Consider the following 24027-nt stretch of genomic DNA (forward strand, 5'->3'; position numbering starts at 1 on the left):
TGTATTTTGTTCATTTTGTACTCACAATAGCACTTTGGGGTTAGTACTATGAAAGGTAGCTTAGTGTCTAGGCTAATAGACTGGGAAGTTGTAACCCCACCTCTATCCCTTACCAATTATGTGATCTTGGGCAAATGTTCTAACCTATACAGACCTCAGTTTTCTCATCAGTAAATGAGGGTAATAACAGTTCATACCTCATGAAGTCGTTAATTAGTAATCAATGAGATTATGTAAAGTGCTTAAAACAAGTCCTTAATCACAGGAAACAGTATCTAAGAATTTTTATTCCTGTTGAAATACTTCAAAAATAGATAATTGAGGTTCTCCACAGTCTTCACAGAGATTCAGAACTGGACCTAAATTTAAAATCTCCACTATTAGTGCCACCATTTTCATTTGGTTTCATTTAAACAACATCATATCAATAACCTCATATATGCAGATGACACCACCCTTATGGCAGAAAGTGAAGAGGAGCTAAAAAGCCACTTGATGAAAGTGAAAGAGGAGAGTGAAAAAGTTGGCTTAAAGCTCAGCATTCAGAAAATGAAGATCATGGCATCTGGTCCCATCACTTCATGGGAAATAGATGGGGAAACAGTGGAAAGAATATCAGACTTTATTTTTGGGGGCTCCAAAATCACCGCAGATGGTGACTGCGGCCATGAAATTAAAAGACGCTTATTCCTTGGAAGGAATGTTATGACCAACCTAGATAGCATATTGAAAAACAGAGACATTACTTTGCCAACAAAGGTTCGTCTAGTCAAAGCTATGGTTTTTCCAGTGGTCATGTATGGATGTGAGAGTTGGACCATAAAGAAAGCTAAGCACTGAAGAATTGATGCTTTTGAACTGTGATGTTGGAGAAGACTCTTGAGAGTCCCTTGGACTGCAAGGAGATCCAACCAGTCCATCCTAAAGGAGATCAGCCCTGGGTGTTCCTTGGAAGGAATGATGCTAAAGCTGAAACTCCAGTACTTTGGCCACCTCATGTGAAGAGTTGACTCATTGGAAAAGATTCTGATGCTGGGAGGGATTGGGGGCAGGAGGAAAAGGGAATGACAGAGGATGAGATGGCTGGATGGCATCACCGACTCTATGGACATGAGTTTGAGTGAACTCTGGGAGTTGGTGATGGACAGGGAGGCCTGGCGTGCTGCAATTCATGGGGTCACAAAGAGTTGGACATGACTGAGTGACTGAACTGAACTGAACTGAACTGAAACACCATATGTCTTTTAATGAGTGTTCTTATTTGAAATGTGTCTACAACTCTTGGTTTGAATTTAATTTGTAGCTCCATTAAAATTGTAGAGTTAAAATAATATGCTAATAAATTTACTAATAAACTTACTATTAATTATTTCTTTACTGTTTGCTATATAAATAAATGTCTTTGTTAAATTTTAACAATTCAGTTCTTAGCATATCTGAAACCAGACCTATCTTCTTAACCACCAACTTTAGCTCTTTCCTATGACTGTGCTAAGTGAAGTTGTAAGAACATATTTCTCCAACTTCCCAATCTTTCTCTTACTAATTTTTAAAGGAATCTATTCTTGTTAAATATAAAGACTTGGTCATAAGGATATTATTCAACTTACTTATGCTCAAGATACTCTTGGAAATTAGGGAAAAAGCAGCTCTCATTTATATGAAAACCTACTTACTTCGACTTTGGACTAAAGGATTCACTCATCTTGACATTTTGTTTTCAATTTTATTGAAGTATAGTCAGTTTACAATGTTGTGTTAATTTCTGCTGTGCAGAAATTTGACTCAGTTATAAACATATATTTTTCTTTTTTCTTTTTTTAATTTAATTTTATTTTTTAAACTTTACATAATTGTATTAGTTTTGCAAACATATATTTTTCATATTCTTTTTCATTATGGTTTATCACAGGAAATTGAATATAGTTTCCTGTGTTCTACAGTAGGGCTTTATTGTTCATTCTTGTATTTTTTTTAATTGATAACCTATTATGTGTAGGGATGAGCTTCCCTGGTGGCTCAGCTGGTAAAGAATCCACCTACAATGCAGGAGACCTGGGTTTGGTCCCTGGGTTGGGAAGATCCCCTGGAGAAGGGAACAGCTACCACTCCAGTATTCTGGCCTGGAGAATTCCATGGACTGTATAACCCATGGGGTAACAAAGAGTTGGATGTGACTGAGTGACTTTCACTTTCACTTATGTGTAAAGCATTCTGATGAGTATTAAGGATATACCAGTGAAAAATAATGAATTGTACCCCTAATAGATCCTCCATTCTAGTGAGGATTAAAGATCAAACATAATGTCAAGTGTCATGTAATTAAAAGAGAAGTACAGTTACAAATGAGGGGAGTTTCATTGGCATTATTCTACATCATTGGAAGGACTAATGTTGAAGCTGAAACTCCAGTACTTTGGCCACCTGATGTGAAGAGCTGACTCATTTGATAAGACCCTGATGTTGGGAAAGATTGAAGGCAGGAGGAGAAGGGGAGGACAAAGGATGAGACGGTTAGATGGCATCACTGATTCAATGGACATGAGTTTGGGTAAACTCTGGGAGTTGGTGATGGACAGGGAGGCCTGGTGTGCTGCGGTTCATGGGGTTGCAAAGAGTCGGACACGACTGAGCGACTGAACTGAACTGAACATATGGATGTTTGAAACTATAAAAAGGAAGAGGTTCATTCCTGCCTCCCAATTTGGAGACAGTATGCTGATACTAGCTCAAAACGTCAGTCTGAATCCAATTTCTCCACTAAATCATTATCTTCCACATGGGAATTCAGTGTCCTGCTAGTTCAGGAATATTCCTTTTCTCTCTGCTCTAACCAGACAAGGTCAATTTCTTGGGGTTCTGACAATGTTTTTGTTCTGAAATTCCACCAAATTCCTTATATATCTTGCAACTATATCCTTCCTGGAAATACATCCTCAGAGAAGGTACCAATCCCTCTTATCTTCCATAAAATCTCTCCATCTTTCCAAGTCCTCCACTGCTTTTCACTTTTATCTCCTAGGCCACTTGTTTTGAAAACACTGAAGAAACTTTTTCAGCTCTTTTTGTATATAAAGTACAATGAGGGATCAGGAAGGAACTTGTAACTGTAACTTGGGCTTCCAAGAGCTCAGACTGTAAAGAATCTGCTGGCAATGTGGGAGACCCAGGTTTGATTCCTGGGTCAGGAATATCCCCTGGAAAAGGAAATGGCAACCCACTCCAGTATTCTTGACTGGCAAGTCTCCTGCACAGAGGAGCCTTGTGGGCAACAGTCCATGGGGTCACAAAGAGTCTAATATGACTGGGCAACTAACATTTTCACTTTCAACTTTAACTTACATACATAAGTGTGAGATAGCTAGATATATATCACATTTTCTTTTTCTATTCATCCATCAATGGACATTTAGTTTGTTTCCACATTTTGGCTATTGTAAATAAATCTGAAATGAACATGAGATGTTCATTTGTGATGAGTCATCTCAGAGATTTTGATTTCTTTTCCTTTGGCCATATACTCAGAAATGAGATTGTTCAATCTTATGATAGTTCTATTTTAAAATTTTTAAGGGACTTGCATGCTGTTTTTCATAAAGACTATATCAATTTACATTCCCGCCAGAAGTGTTTTGGGTTCCTTTCTCTCCACATCCTCAGCAACACTTGCTGTCACTTGCCTTTTGGATAGTAGCCATTTTAATAAGCATGAGGTGAGATTTCATCATGCTTGTTACCTGCATTTCACTGATGATTAGTGTAGTGGAGCGCTTCTACTTGTTGTCTATTTGGATGTCTTCTTTGGAGAAATGCCTATTCAAATCTCTTGCCAATTTAAAAACTGGGTTATTTGGGGGTTCTACTACTAGGTTCTGTGAGTTTCTTATATTTTTTGGATATTAATTCCTTATCAGATATGGCTGAAAATGCTTTCTCTCATTCCATAAATTGACTACCATGTTGTCGATTGTTTCCTTTTCCAGAAAAGTACAGGCATGCCAAGGATTTTCAGAAACATGGGGACAGACAGGGCTACTTGGAGAAGAAGGCATGAAACATTCGCTTGGTTCCTTAGAGGAATACCTTACTTTCTCAAATATAATTGAGGAAATTGACGGCCTTTTACTTGTTTTCCAAATTGAACTCTAGGGACTTGAAGACAGGGCACAGGACAAAGGCATGGAGCATGTCACTATAGTTCATCAGATGGGAAGAGCCCTGCAGATACCCACAAAGGAATCACTCAGATTCAAGAAGTGTTTCTTAATGATCAGGTAAGTCCTGGGCATCTGCATCTATGGTTGATATAGTTCTAGGGACAAATTCACACTTAAAAATAAATACATTTGCACATATACAGACAACAGTGTTAGAATCCACAAGGTGGAGGCCTAGCATACAGTAAAAAATATAAAATAAAGAAGTTCTCTGTCCATGTCATGCTGGATCTATGTCTCTGTTTCCATCTTCTCTTCTCAAATAATAACTTGCTGAAGCAGGAAGGATATATGTACAACAGTAATGGGAAAGAAAAGCTTGTATGATAATATCAGAATTCAGCATCCAAAGTCCAGGATGAGTGAAGGAGGAATCACACAAAGTACAGATAATTCAAAAATGGACAAGTAATTACCCAAACAAATTTGTCCACTAAAATTTCTAAACAAAGACTTTTTCCTGTGCCCCAAACTCTGTCCAAGCCCTACTACAATGAACCATGTTTGGCAGAAACCAACAAAATTCTGTAAAGCAATTATCCTTCCATTAAAAAATAATTTTTTGATGTTAAAATATCTATTTATTTATGCAATGGTGACAGTCAGTGATGATTTTTTTTGCGTATTTCCAACTCTAATTTTTTTTATGTTCCCTAATTCTTTTTTTTTTAATTTTTATTGTTTTTTTTTACTTTACAATATTGTATTGGTTTTGCCATACACCATGGCAGATGCATGTTGATGTATGGCAAAAAATAATTTTTTTTAAAAGAGTGAACTCTAAGGTAAACTATGGGCTTTGGGTGATTATGGTATGTCCATGTAGATTTATCCTTGTTAAAAAATGTTTCACTCTAGTGAGTGATGTTGATAACGCACAAGGTGATGCATGTGTGGGAGTAGGGAATATATGGTAAATCTCTGTATCTCCCTCTCAATTTTGTTATAAACCTAAAACTGCTCTAAAAAATATGATTATTGAAGAATGCAGATGTTAAAAAAGGAATTCTATCTCTGTCCATTTCTCTCTCTGGTCTTACTACCCCTCTTATAACCTATTTTCCCAACATCTCTAAGTAGCTCAGAAACTAAAAAGGAGGTAGAAAAATATATTTCACTCTGAATTCTCCACATTATTGGAGGAAAGAAACATCACAGGTAAATATTGTACTTACCATATCTCAGTGAGGATAAAGCTTAAATGTACTAGGAAAATGCATGCTTCAGATGAAAGGAGAATCTATTAATTTATATTTTACTTCTCTTTAGCAAAATCAAAACCATGAGATGGGACAACATATCAAGTCCTTCTGAGTTTATCCTACTGGGGCTCTCCTCTAGGCCTGAGGACCAGAAGCCTCTATTTGTCCTCTTTGTTACTATCTACCTGGTCACTCTGATGGGAAACCTGATCATTATCCTGGCCATCTATTCAGATATTCATTTACAGACCCCCATGTACTTCTTTCTGAAAAGCCTGTCCTTTGTTGATATTTGCTACACAACAGTTATTATTCCAAAGATGCTGATAAACTTCTTATCCGAGGCAAAGACCATCCTCTATAGTGAGTGCATGACCCAGACATACTTCTGCCTGTCCTTTGGAAATGTAGATAGTTATGTCCTAGGGGCCATGGCCATTGACCGCTACGTGGCCATATGCAAACCCTTTCATTACATCACCATCATGAGCTATAAATGTTGTGTCCTTCTACTGATAATCTCCCTCACCATCCCATTTCTTCATTCACTCCTTCATGTCCACTTGCTGAATCAACTCACCTTCTGTGCCTCCAACATTATCCATCATTTCTTCTGTGAACTCAAGGCAATGCTGAAGTTGTCCTGCTCTTCTACATATGTCAATGAGATAGTGATAAAGACAGAAGGACTGTCTGTGGTGATGGCCCCCTTTATGTGCATCATTATCTCCTATCTGAGGATTCTCACCACTGTTCTGAAGATCCCTTCAACTGCCGGGAAGTACAAGGCCTTCTCTACCTGTGGCTCCCACCTCACCGTGGTGAGCCTGTTTTATGGGAGCATCAGCTATGTCTATCTCCAACCTCTGAACAGCTACACCATCAAGGATCGAATAGCAACAGTCATCTACACTATGTTAACTTCCATGTTGAACCCTTTCATCTACAGTCTAAGAAACAAAGATTTGAAACAGGGTTTGGGGAAACTGATAGGTAGGATAAAGTCACAATGACATGGGTTTTATGCTAAGTCTTGGGCAATTCTGCAAATTCACTATTGCCTGATTGCAAGTTCTTGGTGTTTGTGATCAACTGAGAAATATTAGTAAAGGTGCTTCATGAATGATGGGAAAATATTAACTGAATATAATGTTTCCCCTGACATTTCCTACATTGAACCCAATGATATCCATCATTGTTGCTGTTTAGTGGCTAAGTCATGTCTGACTCTTTAGATTATTATATAGGAAAACATCAAAGTATATGATACTTTAATAGTATTTTGAACTATACTGAGGTAGGGAAATTAATGAATACATACATTGTTTATGATGGAAAATTGACACAAGGTCTTTGAAATGAAATTTGTCAATATATATAAAGTACACCCTTTGACCAGAAATGCCATCTAAAATTTTAGCCTACAATTGTACTTGTGGAAGCCAAACAATAGTAGCTAAATATCTATCTACTTGTTTCTTATTATATACACACACATTTGAATGCTATAAAAAAAGAAGCTGTTAAAATGAGTGAACCTATATTCATTCATCCAAGAAATAATTGTATGTGCTTATTATGTTCAAGCAGTGTTCTAGGTGCTAGGATACAACAGTGAACACAGAATCCCATAATGGAGTGAGGCTCCAGTGTAAAGTTCAAGTTTTCCATTTACTGACATACAACGATGTTCAATATATATTGTGAATTGAAAAAACTTAAGGAACAGAACCATATGCATTTTTAGATATGTGGGTGAGTGGATGTGAATGATTGTAGTGCATAGACTGTCTACTTTCTGGATGCTTACCTAGAAATTGCTATTTGGTCGCCTGCCTCTGGATGGTTCCAGGACAAGAGAAAAACTTGTTTATCACTCTTTAGTCTTCAGCACTGTTTGAATTTTTATTCATACATATTTTTAATACATAAAAGTTTTAAATAGCTACTTAGCCACCTAGGCTTTTTATGTGTGACTGATTTAGGACCAGATCATCATGCCCAGATTTCTCTTCCATGAAGATATCTTTCATGCAGATTTGGACTGACACAGACTTCCTTCCTAAAAGTTCATGGTGATGGTCATGTGGTCACATTGCATGCTTTTTTATGTCTTCCTCCAAGACATCATCATAACCACTAGCAAAGGTCATACAGAAGTTGTAGGATGTTGAGATATGAATAATAAATATTTGTCATATTCTCAAGACTCTGTCTGGTATAGAGCACTCAAAAATGTTAATAGCTATTATTGTTGTATTAGTGGCTAGATTTATTTACCTGTCTGGGTACACTCTACTGCATATTTCAACATGCTGTTGTTCAGTCCTGAAGTTGTGTCTGACTCTTTGTGACCTCATGGAATTGCAGCACACCAGGCTTCCCTGTCCTTCACTATCTCCCTGAGTTTGCTCAAACTCATGCCCATTGAGTCGATGATGCCATCCAACCATCTCATCCTCTGTCACCCCTTCTCCTCCTGCCTACAATCTTGCCCAGCATCAGGGTCTTTTCCAGATCCCAATGCTAATCCAAGTGTGATCAGTCTGAGTCTTTTTGGCCCCATAGACTATAGACCACCAAGCTTCTCTGTTCATGGAATCTTCCAGGCAAGAACACTGGAGTGGGTTGCCATTTCCTACTCCAAGGGATCTTCCCAACCCAGGGACTGAATCCCCATCTCTTTCATCTCTCCTGCATTGGCAGGCAAATTCTTAACCACCTAGGAAGCCCATGCTAATAAAACCTTCGAAGAAACAAAACAGATATATGAAGCTGTCTAGAAACAACTCATTAAAATTGGCATTTATGAATTGTTAGCTAGCAGAGTTTTGATTTAGTATAATGTTTTAATTTTTCTGCACCAAAAACTAAATTCTTCATTTTATTAATGGTTGCTTTTAGTGGCTCAGAGGTTAAAGCATCTGCCCGCAATGTGGGAGACCTGGGTTCAATCCCTGGGTAGGGAAGATCCCTTGGAGAAGGAAATGGCAACCCACTCCAGTATTATTTCCTGGAAAATTCCATGGACAGAAGATCCTGGTAGGCTAAAGTTTATGGGATCGCAAAGAGTCGGACATGACTGAGCAACTTCACTTCACTATCTCCTCATGTAAATGGACATGATCTTCATTAGCATGGTTGAAATTCCAATATGAAAAAAGTTTAAATAAAGAACTGGATTAGAATTGTATAACGCCAATAAAGGTAATTCATCTCATCAATGTAACATTATTCATCAATTACTTTATTTTCAGTTTAAATTGTTAGTATAGTTTACATGACATTTAATTTGTAAAAAACTTTATTTTCTGTTGTTTGGAGAGCTGGAGTTTATAAGCAATATAAGAATTAAGAGTAAAGCTTGTTTTAAATTTATACATATTAAGTAACATCACAAAAATATACCTACATAAAATAAAAATGTACATATATTTGTTGTAGTTATTTGTGTTCTTCCTTTAAAACAGACGTTCTGATTGTGTGAGCTTGAGAGACTCTGCTCTTTCACTTCGTTCGGATCTCTGCTCAAATATTCCTCTCTCAGAGAGCTCTTCGCTGACTGTGCTTTCTGAAATACCACCTCCCCTGTCACACTGTGTTCACTTGTACATTTTTTTTACAATGCCCCATGTGGCTTTGGGGTGTATTATATTTTTATTTGTTTAATATCTGTCTTTCCTCACTAAAATTCAAACTCTCTGAGTACATGTGCTTTATTTTATTTACTGTTGTATTTCTAGAACTTAATAAAGTCCCTGCTACACAGCAGACCTTCAGGAAATATTTACTGCATGAATGAATGGAAACGTTCCTTATAGCTCTGGGTGGAGCTGGAATTGAATGAATTCTTCATTTTGGACTCCTCACAAATAACCACATGCAAAAGAATGAATTTGTACCCTAATCTTATACCATATACAAAAATCAACTCAGAATGGCATAAAAACTTAACTGTAAATCCTGGAACTGTAAAACTTCTAGAAGAAACACAGAGAAAATTCCTTGACATTGTTCTTAGCAATAATTTTTTTTAGTATGACATTAAACGTGTAGAAAACAGAAGCAAAAATAATTAAGCAGGACTGTTTAAACTAAAAGGTTTCTACACAGAAAAGGAAACCATCAACAAAATGAAAAGGCAAGCTACATAACATGAAAAATATTTGCAAACCATACATCTGATGAGGGGTTAATATCCAAAATATATAAGGAGTTCATACAACTTTGCGGAAAAACAAGTAACTCAATTAAAAATTGGGCAAAGCACAACTGAATAGACTTTTTTTCCAAAGAAGACATACAAATATCCAAGAGGTACATGAAAAGATGACCAGCATTACTATTAGGGAAGTGAAAATCAAAACCATAATAAGTTATCATCACGCATTTGTTAGAATGGTTATTACTTTAAAAAAAAAGAAAAACTTTTTTTTAAGGTTAAAAAAAAAGGAAACCCTTGTACACTGTTGGAAGAAATGTAAGTGGGTAAAGAATCTGCCCAGAGAAGGCAATGGCACCCCACTCCAGTACTCTTTTCTGGAAAATCCCATGGGCGGAGGAGCCTGGTGGGCTGCAGTCCATGGGGTCGCTGGGAGTTGGACACGAGTGCCTTCACTTTCACTTTTCACTTTCATGCACTGGAGAAGGAAATGGCAACCTACTCCAGTGTTCTTGCCTGGAGAATTCCAGGGACGGCGGAGCCTGGTGGGCTGCCATCTATGGGGTCGCACAGAGTCAGACACAACTGAAGCAACTTAGCAGCAAAGAATCTGCCTGCAACGCAAGAGACATAGGAGTCTCAGGTTCAACTCCTGGGTCAGGAAGAGTGGGCATGGCAACCCACTCTAGTATTCTCATTTGAAGAATCCCATGGATTGAGGAGCCTGGCAGATTACAGTCCAAAGGGTCATAATGTTTGACAGAAAACAACAGAATTCTGCAAAGCAATTATCCTTCAATTAAAAAATAAATAATAAACTATAAGCAAGGTGAAAAGACAGCTTTCAGAATGGGAAAAAATAATAGCAAATGAAGCAACTGACAAAGAATTAATCTCAAAAATATACAATCAACTCCTGCAGCTCAATTCCAGAAAAATAAGTGACCCAATCAAAAAATGGGCCAAAGAACTAAACAGCCATTTCTCCAAAGAAACATACAGATGGCTAACAAACACATGAAGAGATGCTCAACATCACTCATTATCAGAGAAATGCAAATCGAAACCACAGTGAGGTACCATTTCATGCCAGTCAGAATGGCTGCGATCCAAAAGTCTACAAGCAAAAAATGCTGGAGAGGGTGTGCAGAAAAGGGAACCCTCTTACACTGTTGGTGGGAATGCAAACTAGTACAGCCACTATGGAGAACAGTGTGGAGATTCCTTAAAAAACTGGAAATAGAACTTCCATATGACCCAGCAATCCCACTGCTGGGCATACGCACAGAAAACACCAGAATTGAAAGAGATACGTGTACCCCAGTGTTCATCACAGCACTGTTTATAATAGCCAGGACATGGAAGCAACCTAGATGTCCATCAATAGACAAATGGATAAGAAAGCTGTGGTACATACACACGATGGAGTATTACTCAGCCATTAAAAAGGATACATTTGAATCAGTTCTAATGAGGTGGATGAAACTGGAGCCTATTTTACAGAGTGAAGTAAGCCAGAAAGAAAAACACCAATACAGTATACTAACACACATATATGGAATTTAGAAAGATGGTAATGATAACTCTATATGCGAGACAGCAAAAGAGACACAGATGTATAAAACAGTCTTTTGGACTCTGTGGGAGAGGGAGAGGGTGGGATGATTTGGGAGAATGACATTGAAATATGTATAATATCATATATGAAACGAGTCGCCAGTCCAGGTTCAATGCACGATACAGGATGCTCGGGGCTGGTGCATTGAGACGACCCAGAGGGATGGTATGCAGAGGGAGGTGGGAAGGGGGTTCAGGATGGGGAACACGTATACACCCATGTGGATGTATGGCAAAACCAATACAATATTGTAATTAGCCTCCAATTAAAATAAATAAATTTATATTAAAAAATAAAATAAACCACAGATCATAAACTAAATAAATAAACAATAAATAATTTTTTAAAAAATAAACCAAAAAATTTTTAATGTTAAAAAAAAAAAAGAGTAGGACATTGCTAAGCAACTCGGTACAAGCACTACTATGAAAACCTATATGGAAATTCCTCAAAAAATTAGAACCACCATGTGATATAGGAATCCCCTTCTTGGTTTATCTAAAGGAATTGAAATCAAGATCTCAAAGAGATACCTGCTGCACTCCCATGTTCCATGCAGCATTATTTATAATAGCCAAGATATGGAAACAACCGAAATGTTCATTGACAGATGAATGGATAAATAAAATGCAGTATATACATATAGTGGGATATTATTCAGCCTTAACATATTGTCATTTGTGACTGCATGAATGCAGGAAGACATTATGTTAAGCAAAACTAGCCAGAAACAGAAAAAAAAGTTTGCGTGATCTTACTTATGTAGGTAGACTCTATAACAGCCAAACTCAGAGAAGCAGAGAGTAGAATGGTGGTTCCAGGGGTTAATAAAAGGGAGAGGCTGATAGGTAAAGGTCAAAGGATAAATGTTTTGGATATCCACTGTGTAGCATAGTACCTATAGCTAACAGTACTCTATTGCATGCTTAAAATTTTCTAAGGGGGTAGGTGGATCTTATGTTAACTGTTCATCACCACCATCATCGTAGATGGTATGGGAGGAAACTTCGGAAAGTATAGAACACGTTTATGGCCTTGGTGTTGATGGTTTCACCGGTGTGTGAAAGTGAAAGTGAAGTCGCTCAGTCGTGTCTGACTCTTTGCAACCCCATGGACTGTAGCCTACCAGGCTCCTCTGTCCATGGGATTCTCCAGGCGAGAGTACTGGAGTGGGGTGCCATTTCCTTCTCCAGGGGATCTTCCTGACCCAGGGATCAAACCCGGGTCTCCCGCATTCCAGGCAGACGCTTTAACCACTGAGCCTCCAGGGAAGCCCCTTAGCCACAAAGTCATCAAACTGCATACACTAAATATCTAAAGCTTGTACATGTTAATCATACCTCGTCCCTGGTAGTACTGTGATAAGAATCTGCCTAACAATGCAGGGGAAACAGGTTTGATCCTTGATCCAGAAAGATTCTACACGCTGAGGAACTAAGCCCATGTGCTGCAACTTCTGAAGCCCATGCACCTAGAGCTTGTGCTCTGTCAAGAAGGGAAGCCACCACAATGAGAAGCCCGTGCACTGCAAGGAAGAGTGTAGGGAATATGCTATGCACAAGCCTGTACTATAATAGCAGGGCTTCATTGAAAAATAAGAATGACTTTCTCATCACCGCCAGGCGAAGGGCTGGGAGCAGTAAAAAGTACATCATGGAAAGACATCTTGAAAACACGATGTTGCAGTATTGATGTGACCAATGGAAAACCATTAGTGACTCTTCCCATAACCAGAGACTCGAGGGAGGTGCTGAGAAAGGGCATCACTAGCCGAAGAGTCATGAAAGGCTTGAAGGTTTGACATTGAGGACTGTGCATTGTATATATTTAATCCTGATCTGAGATTGTAAAGAACAGATATCTCTAGAGCACTGATAAGGAAGTAGATGTTAACAATAAAAGGCATGCAAGGATTAGGATCTGGGCTTTTGCCTGCGAATGGCAACTTTATTTCTGAGTCTTCTTTTTCTTTTCTGCGGCGCCGCTCCCTCAGGTCGGTTCGTTGTTGGGCTGGTCCCAGCAAAGAGAAGCCCCCATTCACTGCAACTACAGAAAGCCCATATGCAGCAGTGAAGACTCATTGCAGCCAATAAATAAATAAATATTCATACCTCAATAAATTGCTTTAATTTTTTTAATTGAAAGATAATACCAAAAAAAAAAAAGATAGTACCTACCTTATTAGTAGGATAAAAATGAGTCAGTGCTTAGAAAGCAAATGAAACAGCTCCCATAATAAGCACATTATAAATATCTATAAAAATGTGTGAATAAATGAATTTTTTGAAAGACTGAAAGAAAATAGGACAAAATGTTACTGTAGTCTATCCTTTTGGGTGATGGGAACATAGATTATTTTCCCATTTGTACTTTTATATATTTTATTTCAAATTACCACAAACAAAATAATGAGGAAATACCGTGATTGTTTATTAAGGAACTGCTATCTTGGACAAATAAAGGTATTGGGTGACACAAAAGTTGGTAGAAACTGCCTCTGTTTTATACTCCACTGTATCTCTAGCACCTAGTACAATTCCTGACATATGGTAAACCTTCAAGAAATATTTATGAATTAATTGATTGGAGCAATCAGATGTTAACAGGCATAATTACTGATCTCAAGGAATATTCAGTCTAGTGGGATATAGCTTAAATTTATAATGTGCTTTTTAAACCTTAATAAGAAATAGTTCATATTTTTTGCAATATGATTTATTTGAGAATTGTTATTCAGCAAACCATTTTTGCTAGCATCATGAATAAGCAGTAGAGTGGCTGGTTAAGAGCATAGTGTCAAGTATGAGTCAAATAAACTCATGAGAAATTTTAAAAATTGATTCAGTCACTTCTTAGTTGTGTTACATTGGGCAATATATTTCACCTGAGTTCAGACTCCTCATCTTCAAAGTAAAGAAAATAAGGCCACCTACCTTATAAAAATGATGCAATAATTAAATGAGATACTACATTTGCTTCAGTTAGGGGAGTGGATAGCACAGAGAAAGTACTCACTAAGTTATTAATTTGTGACATTTCTCTCTCTTTTGGCTGTGCCATGAGACTTGTGGGATCTTAGTTGCCCTGACCAGTGATTGAACCTGAGCCACAGCATTGAAAGCACCAAGTCATATCCACCGGGCCACCAGGGGATTCCCTAATTTGTTACTTTTTAAATTAATGTATAAGCAGTCAGGGACTTTCCAGGTGGCTCACTGGTAAAGAATCCTCCTGTCAATGCAGGAGACACAGGTTTGATCCCTGGGTCAGGAAGATCCCCTGGAAAAGGAAATGGCAACCCATACCAGTATCCCTGCCTGGGAAATCCCATGGGCAGAGGAGTCTGGCAGGCTACAGGCCATGGGGTTGGAAAAGAGTCGGATACAACTTATCAACTAAGCAATAAGCTGTCAGACAAAGAGACTGAGTTCTTACTTAGAATGGAGGGCCCAAGTGTTCAAAGAGGACAGAAGACAAGCCCAGTCCAACGGTAGACCACCAAGCAAAGTGTCCTGGAAGAGGCCAATTTTAAGCCTCCCAGGTTAGGCGTAGTAGATGAAGGTCAATAAACAAAGGCATGATAGTATAAATGGGTAAGGGGGCAATGAGTCATGAAGAACAGGATATTCTTGGGTGATGGTTGTACTGAGAGAAGGTGTAATTTGGGTCCTACCTTGGGAATTCTGCAGTGCACACAAAGTGAGATGGCCCAAATGGAACATGGAACTCAAGATTCCATAAAGCATAAAATATATTCACCTGATGGTTTTCCTCACTGGAAAACCAAGGGTCATACATCAGTATTTTACAAGTAGACCTGGGAATGGAAGAGTAAAGAGTAAATTCTGGCATCTAAAGTCTTCACCTTATGAATTTTTATGTTCTGAAGTTCTGAGAACATTACCCAACCAGGGGCTTCTTCTAAGCCTGAGAGATGGGAAAATTACTGATGGCATCAGATGTTCAAGTCTTTATAATCTAAAGCCATGTGGACCCTGAAAAAATGCCCTCCCACCTTATATATTGTCTTTTTGTGTGAACAGTATGGAATGATACTAAGGATAATTCTCAGGAAGTTTGGGAGAGCCAGTCACTGTGGTCTCTTTTTGGCCTGAAGGAGATAAGTCAAGAGGATGGTTTCCAGGAGAGAATGAAAGCACTGACACTCCCCAGCCTCCTTGGGGAAGAAACTCCAAAACTTCAATAGTTGTTGCCTTGTTTTCTAGTGTCTCCTCCATCTGAACTTCAGGGACTTCCTGAAAGTCTCAAAGGATGCTCCCTTGAGAGAGGGTGAAGTCTATGAGTGTCTACAGTGCCCTTAGCATGTGGAGGGCCCGGAGGAGGCAAGAAAGACAACTTTCAGATTCATGAGGGTTGAAATCCTGTCTAAGATCAGGTGCCTTTCCTGTAGTTTTTCTGGGAGGCCTATAACTAAGACAGGAAACTGGAAAAGAATTGCACCAACACAAACAAGCACATGCCGTTTTAGATCAGGGGTTGGGCACCAAGAATGGAATTGATTTTATCATTACAAAGAAATGTTTTTTATTATCCTATGATCTCTGTCTGCCTATCTTTTATGTCTTCCTGCTTATTGTTTCACTCCAATAAGGTTTCACCAAAGAGTGAAGAGTGTGGAATAATTATTGGGTGATCTCCTATTTTGATGTCCTTTTTATACGATTTTCAACATCCAGAATCATTGACACAGAGAGAAACATCTGAATTAAAGAAAATCATCATTCTGTCAGCTGGCAATTAAACAGGAGAGCAAACTACTGACCAAGATTCCATAAATTAGCTCCTGAAAATCCTCAAACGGAAAACAATTTTTCCACTCTCATTCCCTCTCCCTGTCTCTCTTCTCTTTCCCTTTTCTGTAATACTTTTGCTTTACAGTAGAAAACTGAAAGGAAGTTAAAGTATGTATTGATTTCTGAATTTTCAACATTAATAGAAAGAAGCTACAGTCCAGGTAATAGTAATATCCTTAGTTGTTCTAATTGCTGATAAGAAGAACAAATAGAAAAATTCTAAGAATTTATCATATGTTGGAAGAATCTTTCATAATGATGACTTCTCTTTAGGTGAACCCAAGACTATGGGAAGAACGAACATAACACGGCCCACCGAATTCATCCTCCTGGGACTCTCCTCTCGACCTGAAGATCAGAAGCCACTCTTTGTAATGTTTCTCCCCATTTACCTCAACACTGTGATAGGAAACCTGCTCATCATCCTGACCATCCGCTCAGACACTCGCCTCCAGACACCCATGTACTTTTTCCTGAGTGTCCTCTCCTTTGTTGACATCTGCTATGTGACTGTCATCATCCCCAAGATGCTAGCAAACTTCTTATCAAAGACAAAGACAATCTCTTATGGTGAGTGTTTGACTCAGATGTACTTCTTTATTGCTTTTGGAAATACAGACAGTTACCTCCTGGCAGCCATGGCCATTGACCGCTATGTTGCCATCTGCAACCCCCTCCACTACATCACCATCATGAACCACAGACGCTGTGTCTTGCTCCTGGTCCTCTCCTTCTGCATTTCACACCTCCACTCTCTCTTGCATATTCTCCTGACCAACCAACTCATCTTCTGTGCCTCCAATGTCATTCATCACTTTTTCTGTGATGACCAGCCAGTGCTAAAATTGTCCTGTTCCTCCCATTTGGTCAAGGAAATCACAGTCATGACAGAAGGATTAGCCATCATAATGACCCCCTTTTCATGCATCATCATCTCTTATTTGAGAATTTTCATTACTGTTCTGAAGATCCCTTCAGCTGCTGGGAAGTACAAAGCATTTTCCACCTGTGGCTCTCATCTCACAGTGGTGACCCTGTTTTATGGAAGCATCAGCTATGTCTATTTCAAGCCCCTGTCCAACTATACAGTCAAAGATAGAATAGCAACAATTGTCTACACCATATTGACTCCAATGCTAAACCCATTTATCTATAGCCTAAGAAACAAAGACATGAAGCAGGGCTTGATGAAACTCATGCACAGAGTGAAAGGTCAATAAGAGGAGCTGAGGTCTTAGTAGAATCCTACAAATCTCTTGCTCCTGACTGCAGGTTTTTAATGTCTGTGATGAGATTCTGAAGGATGGTATTTTCAATGGTGGTTCATTCCTGATAAAAAGAATGCTTATCACGTGTTGAAGCTAGTGTTGAAGCTAGTATGTTGAAGCTACTGCTAAATATGATGCCTCCTTCCCAGTGGTCTCTAATATTATCTGGCTGGGACAAAGACTACCTGAATCTTGTTCTCTGTGCCTGGATCTAAATCTCAATCAAACTTTGATTTTCCTTTCAGAAAGAGAATCTCTTTCACTTAATCCTGTGCTCAGTCACTTTGTCATGTCCAACTCTTTGAGATTCCATGGACTGTAGCCTGCCAGGCTGCTCTGTCCATGGAATTTTCCAGCCAAGAATACTGGAGCAGGTTGCCATTTCCTGCTCCAGAGGATCTTCTAAACCCAGAAGTTGAACCCCCATCTCCTGCATTGACTGGCAGATTCTTTACCACTGCACCACCTGGGAAGCCCCTCTCTGAACTCTAACCCTGCCAAAATCCCTCCTGGACTTGAGTTTAATCACTTCAAACTCTTGAGTATTGTTATTCATGGGGCTTCCCAGGTTATGTTAGTGGTAAGAACCCACCTGCCAATGCAGGAGACATAAGAGACGTATGTTTGATCCCTGGGTCAGGAAGATCCCCTGCAGGAAGGTACAGCAACCCATTCCAGTATTCTTGCCAAGAGAATCCCATGGACAGAGGAGCCTGGCAGGCTGAAATCCATAGGGTCACAGAGTCAGACATGACTGAAGCAACTTAGCACACACACACATCCTTATTTATAAGTCTGAGTTTTCTTATGTAGTCATTTAAATCTGAGTGTTTTTGTGCGTGCATGAGAGAGACTTCAGCACATTAGTCCAAAGGCTCCTCAATAACAAGATCTCTGTCTCTGATTATAAAGATCAGAATGACTCCTTCCTCTGCACCACCTCAAAGCTCAGGACCTGATTTCTAAAATTATTATATTAAAAAAAAAAAAAAAAAAAACAGCCTACCAGATGACTCTTGATGAACCAGTTCTTGGTCACATCCTCAAGTATCCATCATTTCAGTGTTCTTCTTCCTGCTCTCCACCGGTCACAACTAAAGAAACATTATGCCCTTCCTTATTCATTTCATTTGACCTGAATTCAACTGCACCACTTTCCCAGGCAGTAAATATTAGGTACCAGTTACTCCAGTAGTAGGTGTTTTCAACTACTGGGGATTCTTCTTTCTCAACAAATTTAATCCAAGCTACAGAAATTATCAAATTGGGTAGGAGAAAATGCTCTTGTTCATTTGTAAGTTCTGAAAAATATTAAAGTCACTGCTAGTCCATACATTTTTGAATTTGGAAATTTAGAGGTTTGTGAATTCACTTGTCTGTTGAACTAATTTCTGTTTCTTGTCCACCATATGCCAGTCTACCAGACTTGGAAACAAAGATTATGTGCTAGTTCATAAGTCAAAAATCTGATGGCCAAAAATCTGTGGGATCCTGAGGAAACAAAATAACAGACAATGCAAGCATTTGGAGCAAATGTTGTACTATTTGGGTTGTTTGAGTCTACAAGGTATAGAGGAACACACACTTTTTTAAATTGAAGTATAATTTTAATTGAAGTTTTATTATAGTGTATTAGTTTCAGGTATACAGCAAAGTGATTCAGTTCATATATATATATATATATATATATATATATATATATAAGATTCTTTTCCATTATAGGTTATTATAAGATATTGAATATAGTTCCCTGTGCTATACAGTAAATCTTTGTTGTTTGTGGACCACGCATACTTTCAAGGAACAGGTGTCAAATTAACTAATATCTTCAGACTTAAGGAAGAAGAGACTTTATTTGAAAGGATTATTGCAAGAGGAAAGAAAGACCTAGGGCAATAGAAGAGAGGCTGCTATTTCAATTGGGAGGAACCCCCAACCATGAGATCTGCAGGGGTCTCAAAGGTCAGAAAGAAAATGACTTTTTTAAAAGGGAGAAGAGAATGAGGCTAGAAAGAACCATGCATAGAAAAGTGTGATGAACCGGTGGCAGCAGTGAGATTGGATAGTTGATCAGGGTAAGTTTTTCCCTGAGGTCAATGGATGCTACAGAGGAGTCACTAAGGAGGGGTTGTATTCTGACTCTGGCTGAGGGTGGGTCAAAGTTCAGCCATTTTCCATGACACAAAAGGATGGATGGGTTCTTCTAACTTTGTCTTCCAGGAGCACAGGACTTGGGTAAAATTCAACATTGCCAAGGGGATTTTTGTAAAGGGTTATTGTAAGGATTCACAAGGCAAAAAAGTGAGACATAAGTCTCAGCTGCACAAACACAGGTCTAAGACAATAAATCTTAAGTGTTTTCATCATACACACACAATAACTAGGTGAGGCGACAGATGTGTTGACTAACCTTATTGTGATAATCATTTCACAATACCTAAATATCTCAAATCATCACACTATATGTCTTAAATTTACACAATGTTGTCAATTATGGGCTTCCCAGATGGCTCCGTGGTCAAGAATCTGCATGCCAGTGCAGGAGCCACAGGAGACTTGGATTCAATCTCTGAGTCCGGAAGGTCTCCTGGAGGAGGAAATAGCAACCCACTCCGGTTATTCTTGCCTGAATCCCATGAACAGAGGGGCTTGGCGGGCTATAGTCCATGGGGTCACAAAGAGTCAGATATGACTGAGTGACTGAGCATGAGCATGAGCATGAGTGTTTGTCAGTACTCCAAAGGGAACTGATAGCAGAGGGCTGTCTGTCAGCAGCTCCCACCCTGCAATTACTGGGGCAAATAAGTCCTTCATTCCTAAGGGAGGATCTGGGAAGTGCATGACAATATCCATCACAGGTACTTAACACAGCAATTGCTCGTCAGCGTTGTTTACTGTCATTTTTATTAGCAGCAGCAGCAACATCAATATCATCCATAGGTTCTTGTTTTTCCTCCAGATACTGAGGATCACTTCCCTCTGCTTAGCTGAAAAAATCATATATACTGTGATCCCTCTCTTCAATCTTAGCCCTATCCCACTGGTGCTACGTGTATGTCAATCATTGTTAGGCCATAATAGGTACACATTGAGAAAAACCACTGGGCATCTACTATACACCAGTCTCTGTCTTAGATGCTGGTGATCCAGTAATAAATGAAATGAAATATGTCTCCTCCCTCATGGGTCTTTCAGACCAGCTGATATGGAAGAAGTCATTACAAGTAGGATGAACATTGTAAGAAGAAATTAAGGAGATCTATATAAGCAAGTCTTTACTTTTACCATGTGATCTCATTTAATGCTCACAATCCAATGAGGTCGACCTTATTAATTCTGTTCTATGGATTAAATATATTGGGGCTCGAAGAGAAGTGCCTTACCTCAAGTCATTCAGCTTGTAGGACAGGGAGCAGGAATTCAAAGACAGATATGCTGCCAATAAGATCATGCTCTCTCAGGTGCCTGGGTTTGTTCCCATGACAGGAGGGGAAATGCAAGTTGCTGGACCCTAATTAAAGCACCAAGGTATATTTAGGTTTAGAAACAGAGTCATTTAATTCAAAATGTCTGCCTTAACTTCGTCAGAAGGAGTACACTGACTTGTGATTCTATCTCTAAACTAAAACTTGCTCCACTCATTTATAATCTGGGGAGAAAGGATGACCCAGGAGAGTAGAAAAATATTTTTTAAACCAAAGACTTCATCTACAGTTTAGTTATACTGTCAACAATGAATGAAAATGCACTGTATAACAAACCCGCCTACACTGTTAAGAGAATGTAATTTGGCACAGCCACTAAGGAGAGCAATATGGAGGTTCCTTAAGAAACTAAAAATAGAGCTACCATATGATCTAGCAATCCTACTCCTGGGCATATATCTGGAGAAAATCATAATTCAAAAAGATACATGCACCCCAGTGTTCACTGAAGCACTATTTACAGTAGCCAAGATATGGAAGCAACCTAAATGTCCACCAACAGATGAATGGATAAAGAAGAAGTGGGGTATACATATGTATATTCAGTGGAATACTACTCAGCCATAAAAAATAATGCCATTTGCAGCAACATGGACAGACCTAGAGATTATCATACCAGGTGAAGTAAGCCAGACAAAAACAAATATCATATGCTATTGCTTAAATGCAGAATCTTAAAAAAAAATACAAATGAACTTATAAGCAAAACAAAAATAGACTCACATACATAGAAAATAAATGTGGTTCCAAAGAGGAAGTGTGGGAGGAATAAGTTAGGAATTTGAGATTAACATATATGTATAAAATAGATAACCAACAAGGACCTACTGTATAGGACAGGGAATTGTACTCAATATTTTGCAATAACCTATAATGGAAAAGATTCTGAAAAGGAATATATAATTATGCATATATTAAGATACATACATATATATATATATAACACTTTGATGTACTCCTGAAACTCACACAGCATTGTAAATCAACTACACTTCAATTTCAAAAATATACTTTATAAACAGTCATTATCTCTTCTCCTAGACGTGTTTGATGACTTTTTACAGTTATCTCAAACAAATTTTCACTTTTGATGACTGAATAAAAAGCAATTTAAGAGCAGAAAAGTCTTACCTCTAATATTAACTGAAAAGAAAAGGCAACAGAGTAAACCTGCATTTATGATAAGCATAGTTAAGTCTAACTGACATTGAGACCTTCATTTCAATATGATTAATTGGTTAGCAAAAGACCTTTGTTTAGTTCTTTCTATTTTTATCATTTTATAGACCAACATCTGAAAAATGCTTTTTTAAGTTCAAAGGATAAATTTCATAATCTCCTTCTGATTAGAGCTAATTATCTCCTTACAGAAAATTTTTTCTGATATTATTTTTTATTCTCAAAGAGGAGCCTTAGATTAGCGTGTTTCCACATTTTCCCTTTGATAATTTACTCTGTCTTATTATGACTTGTCAAATTGCAATTAGTAAGAATTTTTGTGCAGCTTTTTTCCACTCTTCCTTTAGACCTCTCATATATGAGTATTATCCCAATATTTATATCTTCTTGAGGTATTGACTCTTTTACCAATAAATAATGTCCTTCTTTACCCCTTGTAACATTTTTTTTATTTAAAGTCTATTTTGTCTGACAATTACCAAAGCCATCATCAGCTCTATTTTGGTTAATATTTTCACTGAGTATCTTTTTCTACCCTTTCACTTTTATTTGTGTCACTGGATCCAAAGTGAATCTCTTGTAGACAGTTAATGCTTAGATCACATTTGTTTGATTTAATCCAGTCAGCCAATCACTGTCTTTTTAATTAAATAGTTTAATTCATTTACATTTAAAGTAATTGTAGCTAAAGAAGGACTTAACTTCTGCCAATTTATTATTTGTTTTCTACCTGTCTTATGTCTTTTTTGTTCCCCAGTTCCCCATTACTTTCTTCTTTTGTATCTAATTTATTTTTTAAATTTACTGTTTTGATTCTACTCATTTCCATATATATATATATATATATATAACTATACAACTATATAACTATATATATATAGTTAACTATTTTCTTCATGCTACCCTGGAGATTGCATCTTATATTTATTACACCCTAGTTTGAATTAATATCAATGTTCTGGTATTTAAAACTACTCAATAACAGTAGTAATTAGATAAAGACATATCATTTTGATGATAGTTAAACCTAATTCCTCCATAGCAGTCTGCTTCTTCTTCTCTAGAACAGTAAAATATTTTCTTTAGAAATGAAACTTACTAATTACACCATCTAATTACAGTAGAGTTCTCAGGAGAAGCAGTGACTAACGGAATGAGTGCTAATTACAATGACCTAGGGGTTTTTATATATTTAGGTCTGTACTTTGACACAAATAGGATAAGAAAAATGAAAATTTTTACTTTAAAAAATATAGTCCTGTTTTATAGAAATAAATATTGACATTTTAGAATTGGAATGAAATGAATAAGAAAAATGTTAAATAACTGTAGAACCAAAGAACCAAGGGAATTTTTGTTACCATCTTCTAACACTGGAAAATATTGCTTAAGAGGTTAGCTTAGTCCATGCTTAGGTCAATATCATAAATATTTACTGAGCACTCCCTGCAGTAAGGGCTTCCCTTATGGTTCAGCTGGTAAAGAATCTGCCTGCAATGCGGGAGAGCTGGGTTCAATCCCTGGGTTGGGAAGATCCCCTGGAGAAGGGAATGGCTACCCACTCCAGAATTCTGGCCTGGAGAATTCCATGGACTGTATAGTCCATGGGGTCGCAAAGAGTTGGACACGACTGAGCAACTTTCACTTGAACTTGAACCTCTGCAGTAAAGGATGAGTGCTAGGTGCTATGGGATTCTAATGTGTTAGAGCCAAGGGAAAAATATGTCTCTTTTACTTGGAGCTGTATATCCTCAGTGGATGACAGAGTGTATAGCTCATGGTAAACATATAACAAATACTTATGGGCTGATGTGCTCATAGGTGAACTGAACATCATTTTTACCTCCTTAACTCCAAATTATTGTATTTAATTAAATCTAAAATACCATCTATTATAAAATACATTATTTTAATATACCATTGAGAAAAATGCTCCCAATTATTTGTGACACGCCATAAACTTAAATGAACCTCAATATGAGATATTAAAGTATAAAAAAAGTGTCTTACAGTATGGTACTGGCACAAAGACAGAAATATTGATCAATGGAACAAAATAGAAAGCCAAGAGATATTAGCAAG

At 37.9% G+C, this 24027-nt stretch overlaps 2 protein-coding genes across 2 annotated transcripts; both read left to right on the top strand.

The window, feature by feature from the left end:
* The first annotated feature begins 5499 nt into the window (after positions 1–5499).
* Positions 5500–6432, top strand: LOC129622595 (olfactory receptor 1L1-like). Its single transcript, XM_055539194.1, has one exon. The coding sequence runs from the start codon at positions 5500–5502 to the stop codon at positions 6430–6432; it is 933 nt and encodes a 310-aa protein (XP_055395169.1).
* A 9139-nt stretch (positions 6433–15571) lies between these two features.
* LOC129622596 (olfactory receptor 1L1) lies at positions 15572–17233 on the top strand. Its single transcript, XM_055539195.1, has one exon. It carries the CDS (start codon positions 16301–16303, stop codon positions 17231–17233), a length of 933 nt encoding a protein of 310 aa, XP_055395170.1. The 5' UTR covers positions 15572–16300.
* Positions 17234–24027: the final 6794 nt, after the last annotated feature.

This window comes from Bubalus kerabau, chromosome 11, assembly GCF_029407905.1.
Source record: "Bubalus kerabau isolate K-KA32 ecotype Philippines breed swamp buffalo chromosome 11, PCC_UOA_SB_1v2, whole genome shotgun sequence".
In the NCBI taxonomy this organism is placed as follows: domain Eukaryota; kingdom Metazoa; phylum Chordata; class Mammalia; order Artiodactyla; family Bovidae; genus Bubalus; species Bubalus kerabau.

Excerpts from the sequence above, each read along its gene's own strand:
- LOC129622595 (XM_055539194.1), top strand. The coding sequence starts at position 5,500 with ATGAGATGGGACAACATATCAAGTCCTTCTGAGTTTATCCTACTGGGG.
- LOC129622596 (XM_055539195.1), top strand. The coding sequence starts at position 16,301 with ATGGGAAGAACGAACATAACACGGCCCACCGAATTCATCCTCCTGGGA.